This window comes from Branchiostoma floridae, chromosome 10 (genome assembly GCF_000003815.2).
Source record: "Branchiostoma floridae strain S238N-H82 chromosome 10, Bfl_VNyyK, whole genome shotgun sequence".
Taxonomy (NCBI): Eukaryota; Metazoa; Chordata; class Leptocardii; order Amphioxiformes; family Branchiostomatidae; genus Branchiostoma; species Branchiostoma floridae.
The window spans coordinates 22,071,733-22,092,880 of record NC_049988.1 but is presented as its reverse complement, the minus strand read 5'-3'; the positions used below and the strand labels follow the sequence as shown (position 1 = coordinate 22,092,880).

Genomic DNA, 21,148 nt, shown 5'->3' with positions numbered 1-21,148 from the left:
GATGAAGGTTAGACATCCAGGTAATAAGATATGCCAAAAATAGTTACTCAAGCACCTGGATATGATTTTGGAAATGGTCAGACGTTTCAGATGGCATCCTCCATCTTTCGTCAGTGACACATCTGGGAGAATTTTCAATGTTACCTACATGCACCAGTGCAGGTATGCAGAAAACAGTATTTCTGCATATGAATGTATAGCCCTGTAGAATTGAGGTCTCATTGATGTATTACTCCGCAAGTGGGTACCCTAAAAGAGATCCGAGCCAAAAATGAACGGCTGCACGGACGCATGTTTTTAGCGGTGAGAAATTCCCTTTTAGCCAGCGGAACTGATCCCAAAAGTCAGTTTGGTGAAAGCTTGTTTGTAACTGAAGAAATTAGCAGGTAAAGTTTTGTAGCCGCGTGCTAGGTCGGAGGTACACAGTCGTGGGTTCTGAGTGGTGCGGTTGTACACCAGCAGCGAAAAAGTGCCTTTTTTGGGGATTGACTAATCGTAGTTTGTAATTGCTATAAAAAAAATTCCAATGTCTAGTTTACGTTGGCATTTTTTCCCACGATATAGGGTAAATGTGCTCGACATAGAATGAAAAATCTGCTGAAATTTCACGTAGCTTCATTATGAACGCGCCCATTTAAACCACGAATTATAACATAGAAGTCTATGGGAAGATGAAACTCATCAATGAGACCTTGAACACCTCTCCTACCCCAGCCCCACAGCCAGCCAGTAATGACTTACAGCTGAGTCTGCCTGAACAATGTTAGTGTGGGGTCAAGGCTGCACCTCAGCAGGCAGGCTGGGGTTCTTACAGGGGGCGGCAACGTCTTACAGGGGACAGCAATGTCTTATAAAGGGTTCCTTAGAAGGAGGGAACACCTTATAACCTGAAAGTGGGTAGGAATGTCTCCTGGGTTCTTAAACTTTAAAGGGGGTGGCAGTGTCTTACAGGGGACAGCAATGTCTTATAAAGGGTTCCTTAGAAGGAGGGAACACCTTAGTTACTGGGTCCTGAAAGTGGATAGGAACGTCGTCTGGGTTCTTAGAGGGGGCAGCAACGTCTTACAGGGGGTGGCAATGTCTTATAAAGGGTTCCTTAGAAGGGGGGAACACCTTATTGGGTCCTGAAAGTGGGTAGGAACGTCTTCTGGGTTCTTAAAGGGGGCGGCAACGTCTTACAGGGGCGGCAATGTCTTACTGGGTTCCTTAGAGAGAGGGAACACCTGACTGGGTCCTGAAAGTGGGTAGGAACGTCGTCTGGGTTCTTAGAGGGGGCAGCAACGTCTTACAGGGGGCGGCAATGTCTTATAAAGGGTTCCTTAGAAGGGGGGAACACCTTACTGGCTCCTTAAAGGGGGTGGGAATGTCTTCTGGGTTCTTAAAGGGGGCAGCAACGTCTTACAAAGGGTTCTTTAGATAGATGGAACACCTTACTGGGTCCTTAAAGGGGGTGGGAATGTCTTCTGGGTTCTTGAATGGGGTGGGAACATCTTAGAAGGTTCCTTAGACAGAGGAAACACCTTATTGGCTCCTTGAAGGGGGTGGGAACGTCTTACTGAGTTTCCTAGACATGGAACACCTTATTACTGAACATCTTTATGGGTTCCTTAGACATGGGGAACACCTTATTGGCTCCTTGAAGGGGGTGGGAACGTCTTGCTGTGTTTCTTAGACATGGAACACCTTGCTGGGTCCTTGAATTTAATTCCATTTTGATTTTTTTGATACGTTCAAAATTTCAAAAAAGAAATTTGTTAGCTCAAAAAAGAACAAGAAACAGTCATGCCTTCAAATACCAAAGTTACCATCCTAGGATTGATGTGTTAAAAAATTCGTACTTTCCCAGAACTATCGTAGAGTGGAATTTGTTATCACCAAGTACAGTAGGGGCATCTTCCCTGGATAGTTTTAATGAACGCTTGCAGATAGATGTGCAAAAGTTAGGGGTAACGAGTCGTTCGGTGTAATATAACCAGCTGCTGCCATGCCACGTGCCTGCGAAGCTGGTGTGTTACGCCGAACGGCGGTTATACTGGCTATATAGATACAGATACAGATACAGAATTTCGATGTCAGGAGCATAATTCCATAGGCTGGGAAAGCCCTGTGTGACACATGTATGTAGAAGTATACAGATGTTGGGCTTACGCCCGGGGAAAACACGCTGCGCTTCAGCTCTATCTCATTACCAACTACAGCGACCCAGGAAACTTGATTACCGGGTTTTTCCGGGGGGGATTTTCTATTGAATGATTTAAATCCCTTAAAACGAGCCCAAAGCCGGGTCTTACCCACGTGCAGACAAACATTTCAGATTAACGTCCTCATGTCGGCGCTAACGCGGGGCTTTTCCATCGTGTGGACAATCCAAATGTTTGCTGTTAAACATTTGCCTCCAGGTTTAGCTGTTTGTTCGCTATTTCTGTTGGTCGGGTCGAGCTGTCATGTCGGGAAACACTGCTACTGAAGGAATGTGTTCAGTCTTTTTTTATCTTTTATGTTTAATTCACACGAAAAGGACTTGTTCAAATATTATTTACCCGTTAAAGATTGTTACTTAGTCAAAATTGCCCAAGAACACAACTTAGGAGACTAATAAAATCTGGTCTACGTGGCCACTATGCTTGTGTGCTTGTGTGAATGGGAAAAATTATTTAAGGGACCACCAAAAATGTTTTCATGCATTGGCCAGGTCGTCCTTAGGTCACACCAATTTAATTTGTTGGTTCATGGATATTTTTAAAGTGAAAATGTACCAAGCAGACATCATAAATGGAACAGGCAGGGAGGAAAACTTGAATATGACTGTATTCACTTCATAAAGCTGAGTGCACCAAGGCATACCTCTGGTCCTTGGGCTTTGTTTTCATGATGTTTTTTCAGTTAAGTATATTTATTTTCATTTTACGGAAAATCCGTGGTGTGGCCTTATGCAGAGATGGTCACTTGTACATGTACAGGTTTGACTGTATTTGGCATTTGTGTGCAGAACACGTGTTTGCCCCTGTAACACAAGGATTGTTTATTGACCTGTTTGTGTTAGAGATTATTTCGCTTCCTAAATTAATGGACTGGATAGAGGGACATGTGAGAGGCGCTTTTCAGATCTGGCTGTTCAACGGTCTTCTCTGTTTTTTCTGTCAAACTATGGGTTCTTTCAGACTGCATAAGGTACCCGAATCATCTGTCGTTTTTGTCATAATTAAAGACGTAGGTTACTTTTCCAAATAGTTCAGGTACATATGTAGGTCTGACCTGTACTTAAACCTCTAGATTTTGAGTGGTCAGGTTTGGCCCTACACTAGAGTGACCTATGACACAAAGCCCCAGTGTCCGTACAGAAGAACAGGTCTTGAGTTATTTGCATGTAACTCGGCAAACAGTAACACTAGCGCTGGACAACAGTCCTGTACCTGATGTTATATATTTAAGTGAACATCCCTAACTATGACACTGTCCCTCGAGTGTTCTTCTTGGTCAGGTTGTACCCTGTGACACGGAGCCCCAGTGTCCATACAGAAGAACAAGTCTTGAGTTATTTACATGTAACTCAACAAACAGTAACACTAACGCTGGACAACAGTCCTGTACCTGATGTTGTATAATTATGTGAACATCCCTAACTATATGACACTGTCCCTCAAGTGTTCTTCTTGGTCAGGTTGTACCCTATGACACAGAGCCCCAGTGTCCGTACAGGGGAACAAGTCCCAGTTATTTGCATGTAACTCGGCAGCCTGACACGGCGATCGCTTCTCCACGCATCGCCGCAAACCGTGGCGCGGCATGGGATGTTCCGGCAGCTACCGTTCTTACGCCGTCTCTCGGAGACAGGTCGCCATTGTCGCACTGCCCACTCCAGCGTGCATACCTGCAATCTTGCGGAGCATGGCGTGTTTATGGTTAAAGAAGAGCTGTCGCAGACATATTGGTGTCTTTGTCCTTGTTTTAATGAAGTTTGCTGAGTATTCTTGGGCTTCAATTTATTTCATTGTTTCTTGGACATTTTGTGGTAAAAATTTAGCTCTTGGTCAACATGAAAACAAAAAGCTAGTCCACGGAACAGAAAACGTTTATGGTTAAAAAAGAGCCGATGCAGACATATTGGTGTCTTTGTTAGGAGGGCTCCTTGTTAGGGGGGCTCCTTGTTAGGGGGCCTCCTTGTTAAGGGGGCTCCTTGTTTTAGGGGGGCTCCTTGTTTTAGGGGGGCTCCTTGTTTTAATGAGTAAACTTTGGCTACAACAATTTATTTCATTGTTTCTTGAGATTTTGATTTAAAAATTTAGCTATTTCACTGAGTATTTGTGACATGAAAACAAAAATCTAGGACAAAAATTGTATCTTATGGTACATGCTGTACATTCACTCCCTGATACTATGTGTACCAAGGTACAGATCTCAGACTCTGTTTTCATGGTAATATTTCAGTCTAGAAACAACAAATGGAAGTGATTTGGCCACATTGCGCAAAAAAGTAAATCTTCTTACATTCTCTTACTTAAAACGTGGAAAATAAATCAAGAGTCGAGCAAAATCACCATACTTTCTTATATGCTTTGGGAATTTTGCTTGAGAATGTTTGCTACACGGTATTTCAAATTTTCGGTGTCTCAGCTGAAAGTGACCATTGTGTCATTGTGCGTTGTCTGAAGGCATCCCCTGAATGAATACCTGTAGGCCCCCCATGCAGAACATGTTTATGGTAGGGGAAGAGCCCACATATTGGTTTCTTGTCAGGCCAGTGGATATGGCAATGCAAACCTGTACTGACTGAAAGTGACCATTGTTGTACTGTCTGACTGCACTCTGTGGTCGGAATACTTCGGCACCTTTGGTGCCGAACTCTTGATATCCGAGGCATCCCTACACATGTAGGTACGATTATATCGGTTTCATTGACAAGTTGGTTCTTAGTCTTATTCTTGCCATGTTAACAAGTAGTATTCCAACATTTCTGTAATGTCAAATGAAAAATGAAAATTGTCTCAAGTCAGACCAGAATGTCTTTAATCTGTAGAATTGATACAATTAAGGTTCTGTGGGCCAGAATTTTGCTTTCCGTGTCACAACGACAGTCATAGGAGTTCTGCTTACCGCTATATGTAGCCGATGTAGGTGGCGCTACATATATGAGGGTATAACTGTGAGAAGAAGAACTCCAGTTAGAAGCTGTGACAAAGTTGTCTGAGAGTACCTGCTGTTGGAAAAAAAAAAGAATTGCCCTATATCCTATGTGCTACCAACCTGATGAAATTATTTTCACAACTACAGTCATGTTTAGGATCGGGCATTCTTTGCTGGTAGGTCGAAGCAATGTCTCGACCAGGGATCTCAGCTTGTCATTGCCCTACCTGAAAGTGAGCATTGTTGTATTGTCCACCTGTACTCACCTGAGTGAGAATACCTGAGTTCCTTTGATGCAGAACATGTTTAACGTATCACTGGTACATACATGTACTTTGACACAGCAGGTCTTGTGGCCCAGAATTCTGCTATTCATGTTACAACTACCCGTACAATTGTGTATAAGGACAATTCTAGTAAATGTTACCAATGTCAAGTCATGCCAAAAATTCCTTAACTGTAGAATTTTTCCAAACATTAATTTGAGTTCTTTTGCGATGTCAGCTTTTCGTTGTCCTACCTGAAAGTGAGCATTGTTGTATTGTCCACCTGTACACTCCTGTGTGAGAATACCTGAGTTCCTTTGGTGCAGAACATGTTTATAGTGGAGGCATCTCCGCTGCCCAGATCCCCAGGTAGGAATGTTCTCAGCTTGGACAGGGGATCGGGTTACATGTTTGTAACAATAGACGCAGGGGAGCTGTGAAACCGGCGCGCCGAACGGAAATGCCAACACGTTCTCATGCTGTAAGGGTCCAAACATTGGTGGAAAGGCACAAATCGAAGGCCGCGCGTTGTGTTAGCAATGCTAGCCTAAGGGGATTTGGAAAGGGCATGTACACATGTACTGAAAGTCTGTAACATCTAACTTTTTCTATAAACTGCCAAAGTCGTTTTGACTACTAGTGTTCATTGTTATGTGATAAATGTCAAGTAATGTAGTAGCAAGGTTTCTGAAAAGTTTACCATTTTTACAAAGTTTTACAAAGATTATGATATCAAAGTTATATTTTTACTTTGTATCATGATCAGTGAAATATAGATCATGAAATAAAAGCTTTTTTTCATGAAAGGAGAATATGTTGACATTGAAGCAAACAGCATAGCCAAGGTTTAGGTTTGGGGCAGAATTGTTTACATCTGTCAAAACCTGAGGTCCCACTTCTATTTTGAGAGGTAAACATTCGTAGTGTCAGGATACAAGGGTTTTGGGTCACAGAAACAGTTTGCTGCATCTTTATTGTAGTAACATGCAAGATGTATCTTGATGTAAGTGTACATGTGGCATGATACGGAAATATCAATGTAACAAATCTTCGACAAAGTAAGTGACAGATTCTGCCATGTTTTGAGGAGAGGCTCCATTCGCTATCCGAAAAGTGGGGCCCTTAATCGCTGACCACATTCCAAACACATTCTATAGCAGGGCTCGAAATTCATTTTTGGGATTAGGTGCACTGGTGCACCCAGCTAAAAAAATTGGGTGCACCAAAAAATGTTTGGGTGCACCACTTAAGTTTAAGTAATAACCTAATAATAAAACGTAGTTACAAGCTATCTGATCGTAACTCTTAAACAAGTACCATGACAGACATTTTTACTATCTTTCTAACACTTAGATGTCAATAATATGATGTATACGTCTAGTATACTTTGAACTTTTCATACATAAACGTAAGAAAATATTTGAGTGCACCCTGTGCACCCACAGAAAAAAATTGGGTGCACAGCTCCAATTTTGGGTGCACCTGGGTGCACATGCACCCAGTATTTCAAGCCCTGTATAGAGATAGACCACCGGCCTGGAGTGAGACCCTGTGTTGGCTCCAGCTGGCTCCTGGTAAACTGTAAACCCAGAAAATGTACATAAACTACTTAGTTCAGTTTATTTCCTCCAAGGAGCTTAGTTTAAAAGGGCCTTGCTCGCTCCCTTCAACCTACTTTTCCATCTGCGGCATTGAGGTAGCAGGATACAGTTTTCGGCCTATGGGGCTTCCTATAGTTAAGGACCGCAAGGTGACTGACATCGACGCGGATAAAATTATAGTAGGGTGCATTTGGGAAGCACGACAGACGAGTATGTTAACCCTCTCAGCACGTCATAAAATTTTTTCCTGTATACCATATACGACATATAATTTCAGTCTATACAGGTGTCAATTAGTACTTTTTGTTAATTATTATTACAGCTGCTATGTAAGGAGTAGACTAGGAAAACTATATATTTCTGGAAAGCTCACAGACTGGCCTTTCCAATAAAAGCAAAATAAACATCATACCATCAATCTGATAGTAGTAATAGTAATAACAATAAACAAAAACACAATATGCAAAACAAAACAAAAACATGTCTCACAAAATAAAAAGTCCATTCAGGGGCAAAAACATACTTTACTTATCCTGAAACTACACAGAAATACATTATAATACAAGAGCAATGCTGGTATTATGTGATGGGCATCAAACATCTTCACACTGCTCATCATCTTCATCGATGTTGTCACTGCTGGATGCTGGGGAGAAAACCAAAATATAGTTTATAATAATCACATGTTTTTTGTATTGTTGTATTATCATGTGAAATTGTTGTTTTGTTGAGGAAAAATTGTAGTCATATTATTTAAAAAATAGTACAACTTCCAACCACTTTCATTTATATGTTCACATAAGTATAACTACAAGCTCTGACAATATCTAAAAAAAAAAATTTGAAAAAAAAAAAAATTGAAAAAAAAAAGGTTTGCTATCGCAAGCCTGTAAAACAGAACAGGTTTTGCTATCGCAAACCTGTAAAATGCAGCTAGATATTAGCAGTACGAAACCGCAAACCTGGCATGAAGAGACATTAGCTAATATTCAACAAAAAAACCCCCGTTGTTTACCTTGTTGTTCGTCACTTTCCCCGCTGGTGGGAGCCTCCACTAAATCTTCATTATCGGCCGATGAGGCCCCTGAAGCACTCATGATTATCTAGCGTCTGGATTACGTTCAAATAAGGTTTGAATGAAGTCAAAATGCTGTATGTTTTCTGATTGATTGGTTCTCTTACAATTACCAGCGTTCTAGTTGTGGGATTCGTCATGATGGTGGGCAGGGAGTTCAAAATCCAAAACGTGACGTACGAAGCCCCGTACGTGGCTTCTCGCGGTCTACGGGAAAGCCACGAAAATGGCTTTTCGTGCTGAGAGGGTTAAAGTGGAGGGTACAACGTACAAAATAACCAAAAACAAAAAAATATTGTGGTTTTTTAACATTGTGACGCCCTCTTTGAAATAGGGTCATGCGGGGTCACCCGGAACTGCAGCCTACTCACCTAGACTGCCAGCTGTAAAGGTCACGCGTATTTATACAACGACAGGCAAAACTGAAAAATCTCATTCGTGCCACCTGAAAGCCAACATATTATGCTACCACACAGTAAAATTCACCCCTCGCTTACATGTACTTTAAGGTATTTACGAACGATTGAAGATTTCGACCGCACTATGTTTTTACCCCTACGTCATTGACTCCGGGGGTCGCGTAGAAATACTGTACTCTGCCGCCTTGATGGACGCTCTCTCTGAGGACCCCAAAAAGGTGGCTTTTGCAGTACATGGAAATGCCTGCCAATCCTAGTTTAAGATATGCAGATTTAACAAAAATTACGATGTTTTTTTGGAATCTTAGGGCCTTTTTAAGTTGTCTTTTGATGTGCAGAAAGTGCCTGTCAGAATCCATTCTTATTTTGCATTTCAAAAAAAAAAAATCACCCACTTTTTAGGAGACTTAAACTATTACATGTGTACGTCAGATGAATTGTACAGTACGTTGAAATACCAGTTGTCGATAGTACCGTGTAGGTTAATGCTCCTAAAATTCTCAGTAAAACTGCTGATGCACTATTTTTCTACGCCATCCATTTCAGGAATGACGTAAAGAGAAGGGTCCTTAGGGAGCAACAGACAGTTTGGGCGGAAAACAATGGGCAATGATTGAGCAATCACTCAAGTTATTTGACAGCAGTCATGGCAGTAAAGCAATGAATTTAATCAGGGGTTCTTTATTATGCAGCCTGTCTCCTTTCCATGATTGCCATCATGGATGGAAACATATGTTTTTACTAACCTTCATGAAAATTGGAGGTATTGTTTTTGGTCTGTCTGTCTGTGTGTCAGTCTGTGTTTGTGTTTCCAGATAGATAGTTGTGTTCAGCATAACTCAGGTTTCATAACTAGATTTTGTACTTTTTGTCTGTGACTTAATTTCTAATTGGAAGCTGTATTAGTTTTATTCATGTGCCCTATGTTGTTGAGTGATGCATTTATTCATCACAGATTAACCCTAATACTGCTAAGTTAGGCTCATGTTCACAATGTTGCATCAGCTAAAATAGATGTTAACAGTACATGGGTTAATCATATGCAAGTAACCTTCAGAAAGTGTGGAAAATGTCAGCGTCACGTCTGCACATTTTCAGGTGTCAGTTTCTCTTTTTTTTGGTTTTGCGATTTTCGAGGCATTCCTCTCGCATGACTGCACAAATTGTTGGCACGAGTTTCGTGGGATTTGTCGCCATGAAATGTGTTGTCGCCTCCTGTGCGACATCATGCGCACGCTGGCGTATCAAATGTCACGTGTGGCGCAATGCAAAAGGTTACCGCAATTAGCAACTATTAATTAGGAAGGAAGACCGGTTCCGTATTTAGTGTTTATGTGATATGTGAACTGGCTTTTCAACTTGTACAACCGTACTGTAAAAACTCCAATTCTTGCAGCCCTTCTACGATCATACAATTCACAGTCAAACCTGTTCAGAAGTAAGGCCACATCAATTTAATTTGTTGGTTCTTGAATTTTAGACAAATAAAGAAAAGATAATGCTTTAATAACTGGAAAAACATAAGCCCAATGACCAAGTTTATGCAATCAATTTTAAGAATTCAATACAGCCATATTCAAGTTTTCCTCCCTGCCCCTTGCTTTCATTATGTCCACTTGCTATATTTTTACTTCAGAAAATCCGAGAATTAACAAATTAAGTTGGTGTGGCCTTCGAGAGGACGATGCTCTGGGCTGAACAATAATCATTGATGTGTTACAGTGTGCAGCAAGCTGTTGCTTTAATTACTTTTCCTAGAAGTAGTTTCATGACTTTGCAATGTTTCTCGAGGACATAGCATTATGTGCAATGTACGAACTAGACAATGGGTGGGGGCAGATGATCAAAAGATTTCACATTGAGTTTGAAGTTGGTGGTTTATTTGTTTCTTTATTAGGAATCTCCATTAGTTGAATACATCAAACTATTCTTCCTGGAGTCCTCTACATACAATCTAGTAAAATGCATTTCAACAAGTTACACATATAAATGTCGATCAGGCAATTAGCATTTGTGGTGAAGAGCTCACAGCGGAAGCTACAAACATGAATCTGCCACAAATTTAAAAGCATTTACGGTAAATAGCGTTCATTCAGTCTCAAATTACAAGCCCAATTTAACCCTATCAATGTCACTTTGACAGGTTGACCCTCAGTAACACAGTTGGGACTTAACCTTTTAATGCATTATAGCTTATACAAATAGGACTTAGTCATAATACAGGAATTTTACATGAATAGTTGTTGTAGATATAGTATGTCATTACCTGAAGTTCCAAACATTCTTTAGATTAGGAGGGTGGACTCTTTAGTTACTAATATAGTTTGTTCCTGTCTGGAAATATCTGACCTTTCAATTATAGCAGGGTTGGCCAAGGCCATGGAAACTGGATGGTAATTACGTGTACACAAGTGCTGGTTTGGTACGGTCTGATTTATTGGAATTTTTGCTTCTTTTGAATGAAACCAGTCAGAAAGATGAAGACAAAGAATGTCAAGTCTGTGGAATATGTGGAGTCTGTTGATCTCTTTCTTTGTGTTCCGTTGTCAACTACAGTAACTACTGTAACTGTTACAGTTTTAAAAAAATATTTTAAGCTTGGATCAGAACCATTGCTAGATATTTAGCAACACAAAAAGTTGAACATTCACGTATGTACTAGTAGCCATGCATTTTACCTTACTTCTTCTTCTGTTAGAATTATTTTTCCTCTCGAGGTTGTTATCCATACCATACATTTTGAGTAGGCCTGGCTTTTATATATATTCTTGTGGCGAAAGATTGGGAATCTTTTAGTTGTCAACATATTAGTCATAATTTTGTAGATATGATACATAGATGTCATCCATATAATTAAATTTGAGTAGGCTAAGCTTCGCATAAATTCTTGTCGCAAAAGATTGGGGATCTCTTGTCAACATACATGTATTACTATTAGTTATATTGCATGTAATTATAATAGCATTTCTGGTTTCAATCTGGAAGGTTTTTCTTATAATTAAATTTGAGTACTAGTACTACTAGGCTTAATTTTTCCTCAGATTCCTTTTGCAAGACTTCAGATCTGTTAGTTGTCAACATATTAGTCATATCATATTGCATTTTAATATAATAACATTTCTGGTTTCAATCCAGGATGTTTTCCATACAATTAGAGTTGAGTAGCCCTAGTTTTATAATAGATTCTTGTCGCAGAAGATTGGGGTTCTCTTAGTTGTCAATGTATTAGTCATGTTGCATGTAGATATGATAGTTTCTGGTTTCCGTCCCGAATGTCATCTATATGATTAAATTTGAGTAGGCTTAATAGTTTTTAGTCAGCTTCTTGTCACAAGACTTCAGACCTCTTAGTTGTCAACATATTAGTCGTATCATATTGCATTTCTGGTTTCAGTCCAGGCTGTTTTCCATATAATTCAATTTGAGTGGCAGCAGCTCCGGTTACAGTTTTTCCTTCACCAGGGTTGTAGCCAGCCAGAAATCATTTTCCGTCCCCTTGATTTTGGATGGCTTTGGCACAGCGTTCCTAGGGGGGGTCTAGGGGCATGCTCCCAAGGAAAATTTTGAAATCTAGACCTTCTGAAACGCTATTTCCTACATTTTGAGGGTTAAATTTTGCTCACAGAGGACGGAGTGGGCAATTTTTTTCCGTCCCCAGCTGCAAAATTCTATCAACGGACGGAAGAACGGGTGCTGGCTACAACCCTGCTCCCCACCCACCCTTGTCAGCCATGGCGGTCGTAACGAGCCCTTCTCTGATCCTGTGTTGAATCAGAGCGGCATTTTTGCCATGCTTCTGCTCTTCTGTCATCTCTGGGTGCGCCCCCTGCTCCTGATACAACCCGGCTGGAGATCTCTCATTTACTATTAACCCATTCCCTACTACCTCGCCCCTTAAACTGTACAGATTTACTACCAAAAGGCTCCCTTAGCTTCACAGGGGTTAAGCTGAAACTCTCAGAAAGTATAATTTCTGTAACCATGATAAAACCCGGCTGGACGTCCCTACCACACTTTTAACCCATTCCCTACTGCCCCCTCAACCTGTACAGATCTGCTGCCAAAAGGCTCCCTTAGCTTCACAGAGGTTAAGCTGAAACTCTCTGAAAGTATAACCATCGGTATTCGTGACAAAACCCAGCTGGATTCCTCTCTCGTAGCTTCCCGTTAGCAGGAATTCCCGGCAAGCGGTGCTGGCATCAGCGACTTTGACTTTGGTTCTGCTGCGTCAATCAGTTTTGTAGAGGAGTACATGTATATCTATCGGAGTATATGTTCCCTATTTTGGTCCTAGCCTAGATTCCAGACTTCCATACAGCAGTTTAAGTGTGATGGCGTTGAACGGAAATGTGAGAGTGGTCGTGTGTTGTTGTTTTTTCCTGAAATGCTGAGTGCTTGAAATATGAAAAATGATGACGGTTAAAAGGTATCTATTGCTACAAAGTGACAACATTTCTGATTTTAATGACAATAATTGGAAGAATTTGTTTATTGTCAGGCAACAATAAACATAGACAAAGTGACTTATAGTCAACAGACCCTTCTTTCAGGGAGTTTGGTTCAGGCACAGGTGCAGGTTTGCCTGAACCTCTGTACCTGTACTACCTGTACCTGAAGTTATATTTAGGTACACAGCCCTAGTACAGGTCTATGGACCATTTGTTTCAACAAACTTGTTCAAACAATTAGTTCCTTCATTGACAGTGCCTTGATGTTATAGTTGTTTATGTTGTTATTTACCATGTTGTTGTTTACGCAGGCCTATGTTCCTTCACGACCCATACCTTGATGTTGTTGTTGTTTATGTTGTTATTTACCATGATGTTGTTGTTGACGGGCCTATGTCCCTCCACGACCCATAGCTTGATGTTATTGTTGTTTATGTTGTTATTTACCATGATGTTGTTGTTGTTTACAGGCCTATGTTCCTCCATGACCCATAGCTTGATGTTATTGTTGTTTATGTTGTTATTTACCATGATGTTGTTGTTGTTTACAGGCCTATGTTCCTCCACGGACCATGCCTCCCCCCAGCCCCAGCCAAGGTAGCAGTAGCGGCCATTCCAGTGGAGAGCAGCTCAGCAAGACCAATTTGTACATCCGTGGCCTTACCCCCAACACTACTGATCAGGACCTCATCAACCTATGCTCACCGTGAGTAAACAAACAAACAAACAAGTAAACAAACAACTTTCACTCATCACCTCTCACCCCCGACCCTTACCCCCAACACTACTGATCAGGACCTCATCAACCTATGCTCACCGCGAGTAAACAACAAACACTCACCCTTAACCTTTCACCCTTGACCTCTCACCTCTTACTTCACTACGTATACTGAGGAAACAACCAACATTTCACCCACTGTAGCCTCTCACCCTTAACCCTTACACCCTACACAACTGATCAGGACTCCATCGACTTCTCCACACCATCAGTATCGACCTCTTACCTCCAACCTCTAACCTTTACCCCCAACACCACTGAACTGAACATCGCAGACATATACACACTTCTGTAATGAATTTATCAAATTCCCAGCAGAACAGTGTTTCATCATTGGTACTTGATAAATTGGTGTGAATTGTTTTTAGATTTTGTTGCACAGTTTGTGTTTTTCTCTTCCTCGTTGATGTTCTTATTTCTGAACAGACCTAATCACACCCTAACCCCTGTTAGGACAATTTTACGTGATTTTCTCTCTAATGATGGCATGAATGAGCTTCTCCAAACATTTATTCTGTGTAAGTCTGTCTGTACACCACACACCACATACATCTGAAATGGTGGGACGTCGTTTCATTCCTTCTGTTCTATTTTCAATATCCCACAAAAACGGAAACCAAGGACTTTCAAAAGTTCCAAGGTCAAACTGTCCTTGATACAAATCTTTCCAATTGCTGTGACTGTACAAAGTTTTCTTATAAAGGAACAAAGATATTTCATGGCTGCGTCCCAAGCAATATGCCAAATCTATTGACTCAAACGTAGATCAGAAATGTTTTATGACGATATTCTACTCTAGTTTTACTTGTGATAGCAGACCTTTGCACAGATTCTGTAGCCTGAGGGTCCGGTCACATTTCTTGTACGATCGTCACACCATCGCAAACTGGAGACATTCTTCGGATAGTGATGCGTGTGTTGTGCCGACTTCGACGGTCTTGAAACGGTTAAGACTGTTTCAGATCCTTGTCAGTGATTGGTCATAGCCAGGCCTTAAATTCTACAGTATCAAAACCTTACGACTAGCTATGATGAATGTGACCGTGCGATAACCGTGAATAGGTAAATCTTTCCAACATCAGAAAACACAACAGAAAAGAGACTAAGGAATAGTTGGGGGGGTGTCCTGAGCAAAGTTATAATTCCTTCCGCTGATGGTCGGGGGGGTTCTCGGCCGAGGAATCCCTTTGATGCGAGCTTCCGATGTTTGTTTGTTTGCAGAAAGCCCTCAGGATAGGCTGTATTTAGACGGGACCAAATTGTCTCAGTATGTTTGTTGTACAGCTTATATTTAGTCCATCTGTAGATTTTGTCCATCTGTAGATTTTTTTCATCATCTTTTTTTTTCATTTGAGAGATATCTGTAATATCTGAAACATTATTTGCTGCATTTTGAGTGGGAATCATGAATTTTCCATATCGTTATAATTTATGCACAAATTTTTGTCCTACTGGGAGACAGAATGGCAACATTTTTTTTGTTTAAATGATGAAATAAAAAAGCCACAAAAAGATCTGTTAAAGCCCCACAAATTCATTTCCTTAGTTTTCTGAGATTTTGAGGGAAAACTTTTAGCTAGCAGGCAAGATGAAAACAGAAGGCAGGGAGCAAAACTTGCATCTTAATTCTAATACGGCTTGCAGCTACAGTGTCATTCATTTTACCTGGAAGTAAAAAAGCCCTTCCTCAAGCTCCTGGAAATAATCTTCATGTCATGCACACTTTGATGCCTCATCGTAGCATTCACTGAATCAATAACAAGATTAAGCTTAAAATTTTTGCTAACCAAAAGCCATCCTGACAAAACTGAGAGATGTTCCACCTCACACTACCAACACAACAGTCACCACAATTATGCTGTGTTATCAATTCTGCAGTAATGTTTTGGAAATATGCTTTCATCATATAAAAATCAATTGTTCCATTGTTAAATTTGTGATGAGTTGTTTTCTTGCATGTCTCTTTTGTTGGGGAGGTTTTACCTGTCGTTTTGTTCCCTCTGTCTCTGGTGTTGCTTTTAGAAAAATGTGGGGATATTGAACAGAACACTGTCTCTGATCTCTCTCTCTCCAACATTGCATGCTACGTAATGCAGGTTCACCTTTATCCGCGGAGTAACCTTTATCCGTTGTATATAAAATTTACAAGTATTTATGGAACCAATTCGACAGAAGGCTGTTTCAGACTGGAATGCTATGAAAATATTTCAATTTCAAACCAACGTCCGTCGGCAAGATATCCCTAAATATCTTGTTTTAAAAAACAACGGATATATGATACTATGTGGATAAAGGTCAACTACCATTACATGTGTATAAACCTGTACATGTTCCGTATTGAATTAAAGATGTCCACATTGATATAACATATTAGATATGATCACTGCATTTATGCTAGCCTGGTATCTAGGCATATTACAGCTCCCGAGTCTCTTCTGTCCTCTCCGCAAAGAGACAGGACAGAAGTTTTGTTGTATGCTAACATTCATTGCAATTAGCCTATGGGCGCAAATTTGCAAAGAACTCTGTTATACAGTTACATGATTCATTTAAGGACCATTTGGCAGATTCCTTTCACACATGATGCATTTCCTTTCAAAGACAACTATAAACTATTCTTTCGTATAACACTCTAATCATTTGGACAATTTCTGTGTTGTACGTATATGTTGTGACATGTATGTGACATGTATGTCTAACACTACATGTACTGGATTACAATACACACATCGTATCTTCACTCTATCATTCAAGCTTGTCATTCATGTTGTATCTGTATGACTTCAATGTTCTTTACTAAGAAAGGGACAAACTGTACACATTTTTGAGTACATGTATAGTACTGTAAATGCATTTAAGTTCGTGGGGATGTAATTTCGTGGTAGTGGGAAAAGTTTTTAAGTTCGCGGTAGCACCATGCACTGTAGTGTCTTACTGCCATGGAAAAATGGTCGCGGTGGTTTTAAGTAAGCGGTGAAGCTGTCAGCGCAAAAACCGTGAACATTAAACCACTGAAAGTTTCTGAATTTACAGTTTACTGTATAGTGCATTCAAGCAGTAACACAACACTGCTGCTTGGCTATCTGATCAAATTCCGTGGATCGGTGTTCCAGAGTTTTATTCTAGCAATGTCTAGGGTCGGCCCAAGCTCGGAAATGTTGTAAGGGATTGCATTTTCACTTCCAGCAATGGAATTCTCTGTAGACAATTGCTTGATGTCATGACTGTAAAAAGTAACAAGCATATCAAAATTGCACTAAAATCAATGGAAAAATCTTACTTGCCCGATCGGACAAGTGGGGTAGGACATGCACTTGCCCGAACAGCACTTTCACTTGCCCTGGACAATAGGGCTAGTGGACTTGTTTATCCCTGTCTGTACCCAAAAGAACCCAACGCGCTCAAAGAGATCTTGTAAGGGTACTTAGCTAAAAACCACACGCCACATTTGTAGCAAGTTTGGAAGTAATTATGCAAGAAATTCCACTAGGAATTTCACTCATGACCTAAGAATTTACCAACATCTTAGCATGACCTTTAAACTTTAGAAGGTCATTACAAGTGGGGATGTGACCCCCCTCCCCCTCTTCAAAATGGCGTCACTCACCTTGGATATGAATGACCTTCAGGAAAGGGAACTTGAGATCCTTGGAGAATTTTGAACCCCCTTCCTACAAAATGCCATAAACCTTCCGCTGTTAATTCACTGCATATGCATCTCCGATGTACTGTAAATGCAGGTTTTTGCGTCGACAATTCACCGTGAACTCAAAACCACCACGAATATATTTCCATTACAGTATATGGCTCTACCACGAGCTCAAAACTACCGTGAAAACTAGGTAAACTCCATTTTCCTGCTACTGCGAAATTAAATCCCTGCAAACTTAAATACATCTTTACAGGATTGTTGTTGGATTCCAGCTTTGTTTCAATGCTGAATCTCGCACACTGCAAAACTGCCTTTCTTCTTCAACTGTGAAAAGTAATCAATTTCGAATAATTGAAAAAAAAAACATGTGCACAGTTTGTCCCTACATGTCCGTACGCCACACCAATCTAATTCCTTGGTTCTCTGACAACTTGAAAGAAAAATTTAGCAATTGGTCTGAAAAGATAAAAACAGAAGGCTGGGAGGAAAACTTGCACCTTACTACATGTCCATTCACTCCCTGATACTGTGTGTACCAAGGTACAGATCTCAGACTCTGTTTTTATGGTAATATTTCAATTTGGCATTATCTTTCAAAGTCCAAGAGCCAATAAATAGAATTGGTGTGGCCTTACAAAAACTTGTTGTCTGTGAGTTTTTCCGTCCTTGTTCCGTCTGTTGTTGATTAACACTCTCTTGTTCTTGTGAAGTAATTACTGTTGTCTTTTTCTCTGTGCTTTTTTACATTTTTGCAGGTATGGCAAAATTGTATCTGTTAAGGCAATATTAGACAAAAACACCAATGTGTGTAAAGGTGAGTTCCCTCATCCTTGTTCTTGTTATTTTTTCAAGTTATGTTTGCTTTCGTTTCAGATATGGGAAAATCATATCCACTAAGGCAATATTGGACAAAAACACTAATAAATGCAAAGGTGAGTTTGGGTGCAAAAAGGGGGAAAACGTTCAAGGGAACGAGAAAGCTACGTGGATAAGATAAGACTTACTTAGTACTCAGGCACTGTGTTGTGCTGAAATGGTCACCCTATATGAGGTCCTCGGAAAATAGCGACCATTTTACATACAAGAAGAGGTGCCGAAAAAAACATGATTGGACAGGAAGTACATTCTATATCCTCCAGCTTATGTATATCAACATTGTAGGCGGGTAGCAAGGCTGCATTTCGGTGTTAGGAAAACGAAAAATTTGTAGGACAGAAAAAAATTAGCTTATCTGTTCAAGAAAAATCTAAACTTTCTGACAAAAAATTTATGAGGCTGTATCTTCTTAAATGATAGAGATAGCAACGAAACTTAACAACATGGTCTCCAAGACAATAAGGGAGACATGAAAAACTTTCAGCCCTTATTTGGGGGAATTAACTGATATCTAAGTCGTGACTTCCTCTAGTTGGAAATTTTGATCTCATTTGAATATAGAAATAGTGATTGAATGAACAAAATTAATGAATGAATGAATAAAACTATTTTATTTGAAGTCTGCACTTTTGCATGGCAAGGCTGAAATGATCTCTTGATCTTGTGATCACCTATCCTGTTTGGGTATGCCTAAGAATACAAAATAATTCTTTTGTCAAGGCTTCAAGCTTTCTCACCTTGTACGACTGTTGGAGAAAAAGTCCCATGGTTCTCAGGTGTCTTAACAGTGTGTGGGGTAGGGACGTGATCAGCTGATATGAAAACATGTTTTAGCGAGGGTCGGAAATCCTCCAGTCTGTTACATCGGCAGGTGTCATGTAGCACTTTGTTAGTGTCTCCAGGTGTAACAGAAACTGTGGCGATTTGTTAGTGGATACAGTAACTGTGGCTATCCCTTGTTATGGAGTAGATGTTTATGTGATAATTTGCTATTTTACAGCATGACTAAGCAGAGTGTGATGTTTCCTTTATTGGTTGAATTATCTTGTAATTTTCTGATCATATATTCATGTATAATTTATGCATACCTCTAAAATTTGCAGGCACAATTACTATTTGGCATATCGTATTACCTAGATGTCTAACCTTCATTGACGTGTACACGTACCATCAGTAACAGCCGGCTGTTTTTGCCCCCCTCCCCAGGATATGGCTTTGTGGACTTTGAGAGCCCAGGTGCAGCCCAGAAGGCAGTCCAAGCCCTGCAGGCACAGGGCGTCCTGGCACAGATGGCAAAGGTCAGTCAACTTTAACCTTTGACACAGGTGGTAAAGGCCAGTTAACTTTAACCTTTGACACAAATGGCAAAGGTCAGTCAACTTTAACCTTTGATTCAGATGGCAAAGGTCAGTCAATTTTAACCTTTGACACAGATGGCAAAAGTCAGTCAACTTTGACACAGAATGCAAAGATCAGTCATCTTTAACCTTTGACACAGATAGCAATGTTAGTTAACTTTGACCTTTGACACAGATAGCAATGTTCAGTCACTTTTGACCTTTGACACAAGTGGCAAAGTTTGGTAATGTATACCCTCTTCCTACAGGTTGCGTCAGGTGGAAAATGATCGGTCAGCTTTGAACTGTCAGTTTGTCATGTGTGAACACCTGTATCTTTCCTGAATAAGCATCTCTACATTTTCTCATATCATCTATTTCCGTCTCCTAGCAACAAGAGCAGGACCCGACCAACCTGTACATCTCCAACCTGCCACGCAGCATGACAGAGCACGACCTTGAACAGATGCTGTCGCCGCACGGAAACGTCGTCTCCACGCGCATCCTTCGGGACAACGTCACGTGCGTCAGCAGAGGGGTCGGCTTCGCTAGGTAACAAAAATACACCTGCAGTTCTTTATAAATCTGTAAGGGGGCATCGCTAACAGGCATCAGCAGAGGGGTCGGCTTTGCTAGGTAACAAAAATACACCTGCAGTTCTTTACAAATCTGTTAGGGGTCATCGCTAACGCAGGCATCAGCAGAGAAGTAGGCTTCGCTAGGTAACAAAAATACACCTGCGTTTCTTTACAAATCTGTTAGGGGGCATCGTTAACGCAGGCATCAGCAGAGAAGTAGGCTTCGCTAGTTAACAAAAGTACTCCTGCAGTTCTTTATAAATCTGTTAAGGGGCATCGCTAACACAGGCATCAGCAGAGAAGTAGGCTTCGCTAGTTAACAAAAATACTCCTGCAGTTCTTTATAAATGTAATATAGTGAAGTAGGCTTCACAAGGTAACAAAAATACACCTGCAGTTCTTCATAAACCTGTTAGGGGGCATCGCTAACACAGGCATCAGCAGAGGAGTAGGCTTCGCCAGGTAACGAAAAAAACAACACCTGCAGTTATTGTCAGATCTGCTAGGGGACCTTCCTACTGTGTCTACCAGCTACTAGTAGGTAACAAAAAGCACTTGCATATATAATCAGGTGCACTAGGGGGCATTGTTGCTGCTTTCTTCAGAGTATCCTTTGCTAAGTTGAAAAATAAATCAGCTGTGACATACAGAGCTGTAAGGAGGCGTTATTGTGTTGTCCACTGAAGGATTTCTGAGTTGTAGAGGCTGATGGTTGTAAAACTTGTTTCATTGCAGGATGGATTCCACAGAGCAATGTGAAGCTATTATCAACAAATTCAATGGCAAATATCTTACAGGTGAGTCTGACTTTCAAGCCAAATATCTGCCGGTGTCTTCTTAATCTTTTGCCAGAGAAATTCCCTTTTGCACTGGATGTTAATCATACTATACAGTGTGCATTTTTGTTTATTTATTTGTTAAGGCGTACAGGGCATTATGAAGCTTTGCTAGGAAAGTTTGTTTGTTTTACATGGCATACAGGGCATTGCATGTG

The 21,148-nt window shown here is 40.6% G+C and overlaps 3 protein-coding genes across 8 annotated transcripts in view; 1 reads left to right on the top strand and 2 right to left on the bottom strand.

The window, feature by feature from the left end:
• Nucleotides 1-21,148, bottom strand: part of LOC118424803 (zinc finger protein 665-like) — a 1,044,319-nt gene that overhangs the window by 783,030 nt on the left and 240,141 nt on the right. The window lies entirely within an intron of this gene.
• LOC118424824 (formin-like protein 2) overlaps nucleotides 1-21,148 on the bottom strand; it is a 1,075,906-nt gene that overhangs the window by 842,305 nt on the left and 212,453 nt on the right. The gene's annotated exons all lie outside the window — the stretch shown is intronic.
• The window catches only part of LOC118424805 (RNA-binding motif, single-stranded-interacting protein 1-like), a 133,492-nt gene that overhangs the window by 96,756 nt on the left and 15,588 nt on the right, over nucleotides 1-21,148 (top strand). For 5 of the 6 annotated variants that reach the window (XM_035833587.1, XM_035833585.1, XM_035833588.1 and 2 more), the window contains 5 exons: nucleotides 13,485-13,639; nucleotides 18,237-18,295; nucleotides 19,446-19,537; nucleotides 19,968-20,128; nucleotides 20,890-20,951. In XM_035833587.1, the coding sequence (XP_035689480.1) occupies nucleotides 13,485-13,639; nucleotides 18,237-18,295; nucleotides 19,446-19,537; nucleotides 19,968-20,128; nucleotides 20,890-20,951 (529 nt within the window). Of the gene's footprint in view, nucleotides 1-13,484; nucleotides 13,640-18,118; nucleotides 18,178-18,236; nucleotides 18,296-19,445; nucleotides 19,538-19,967; nucleotides 20,129-20,889; nucleotides 20,952-21,148 lie in introns of all 6 variants that reach the window. The other variant, XM_035833586.1, reaches the window with a different exon arrangement.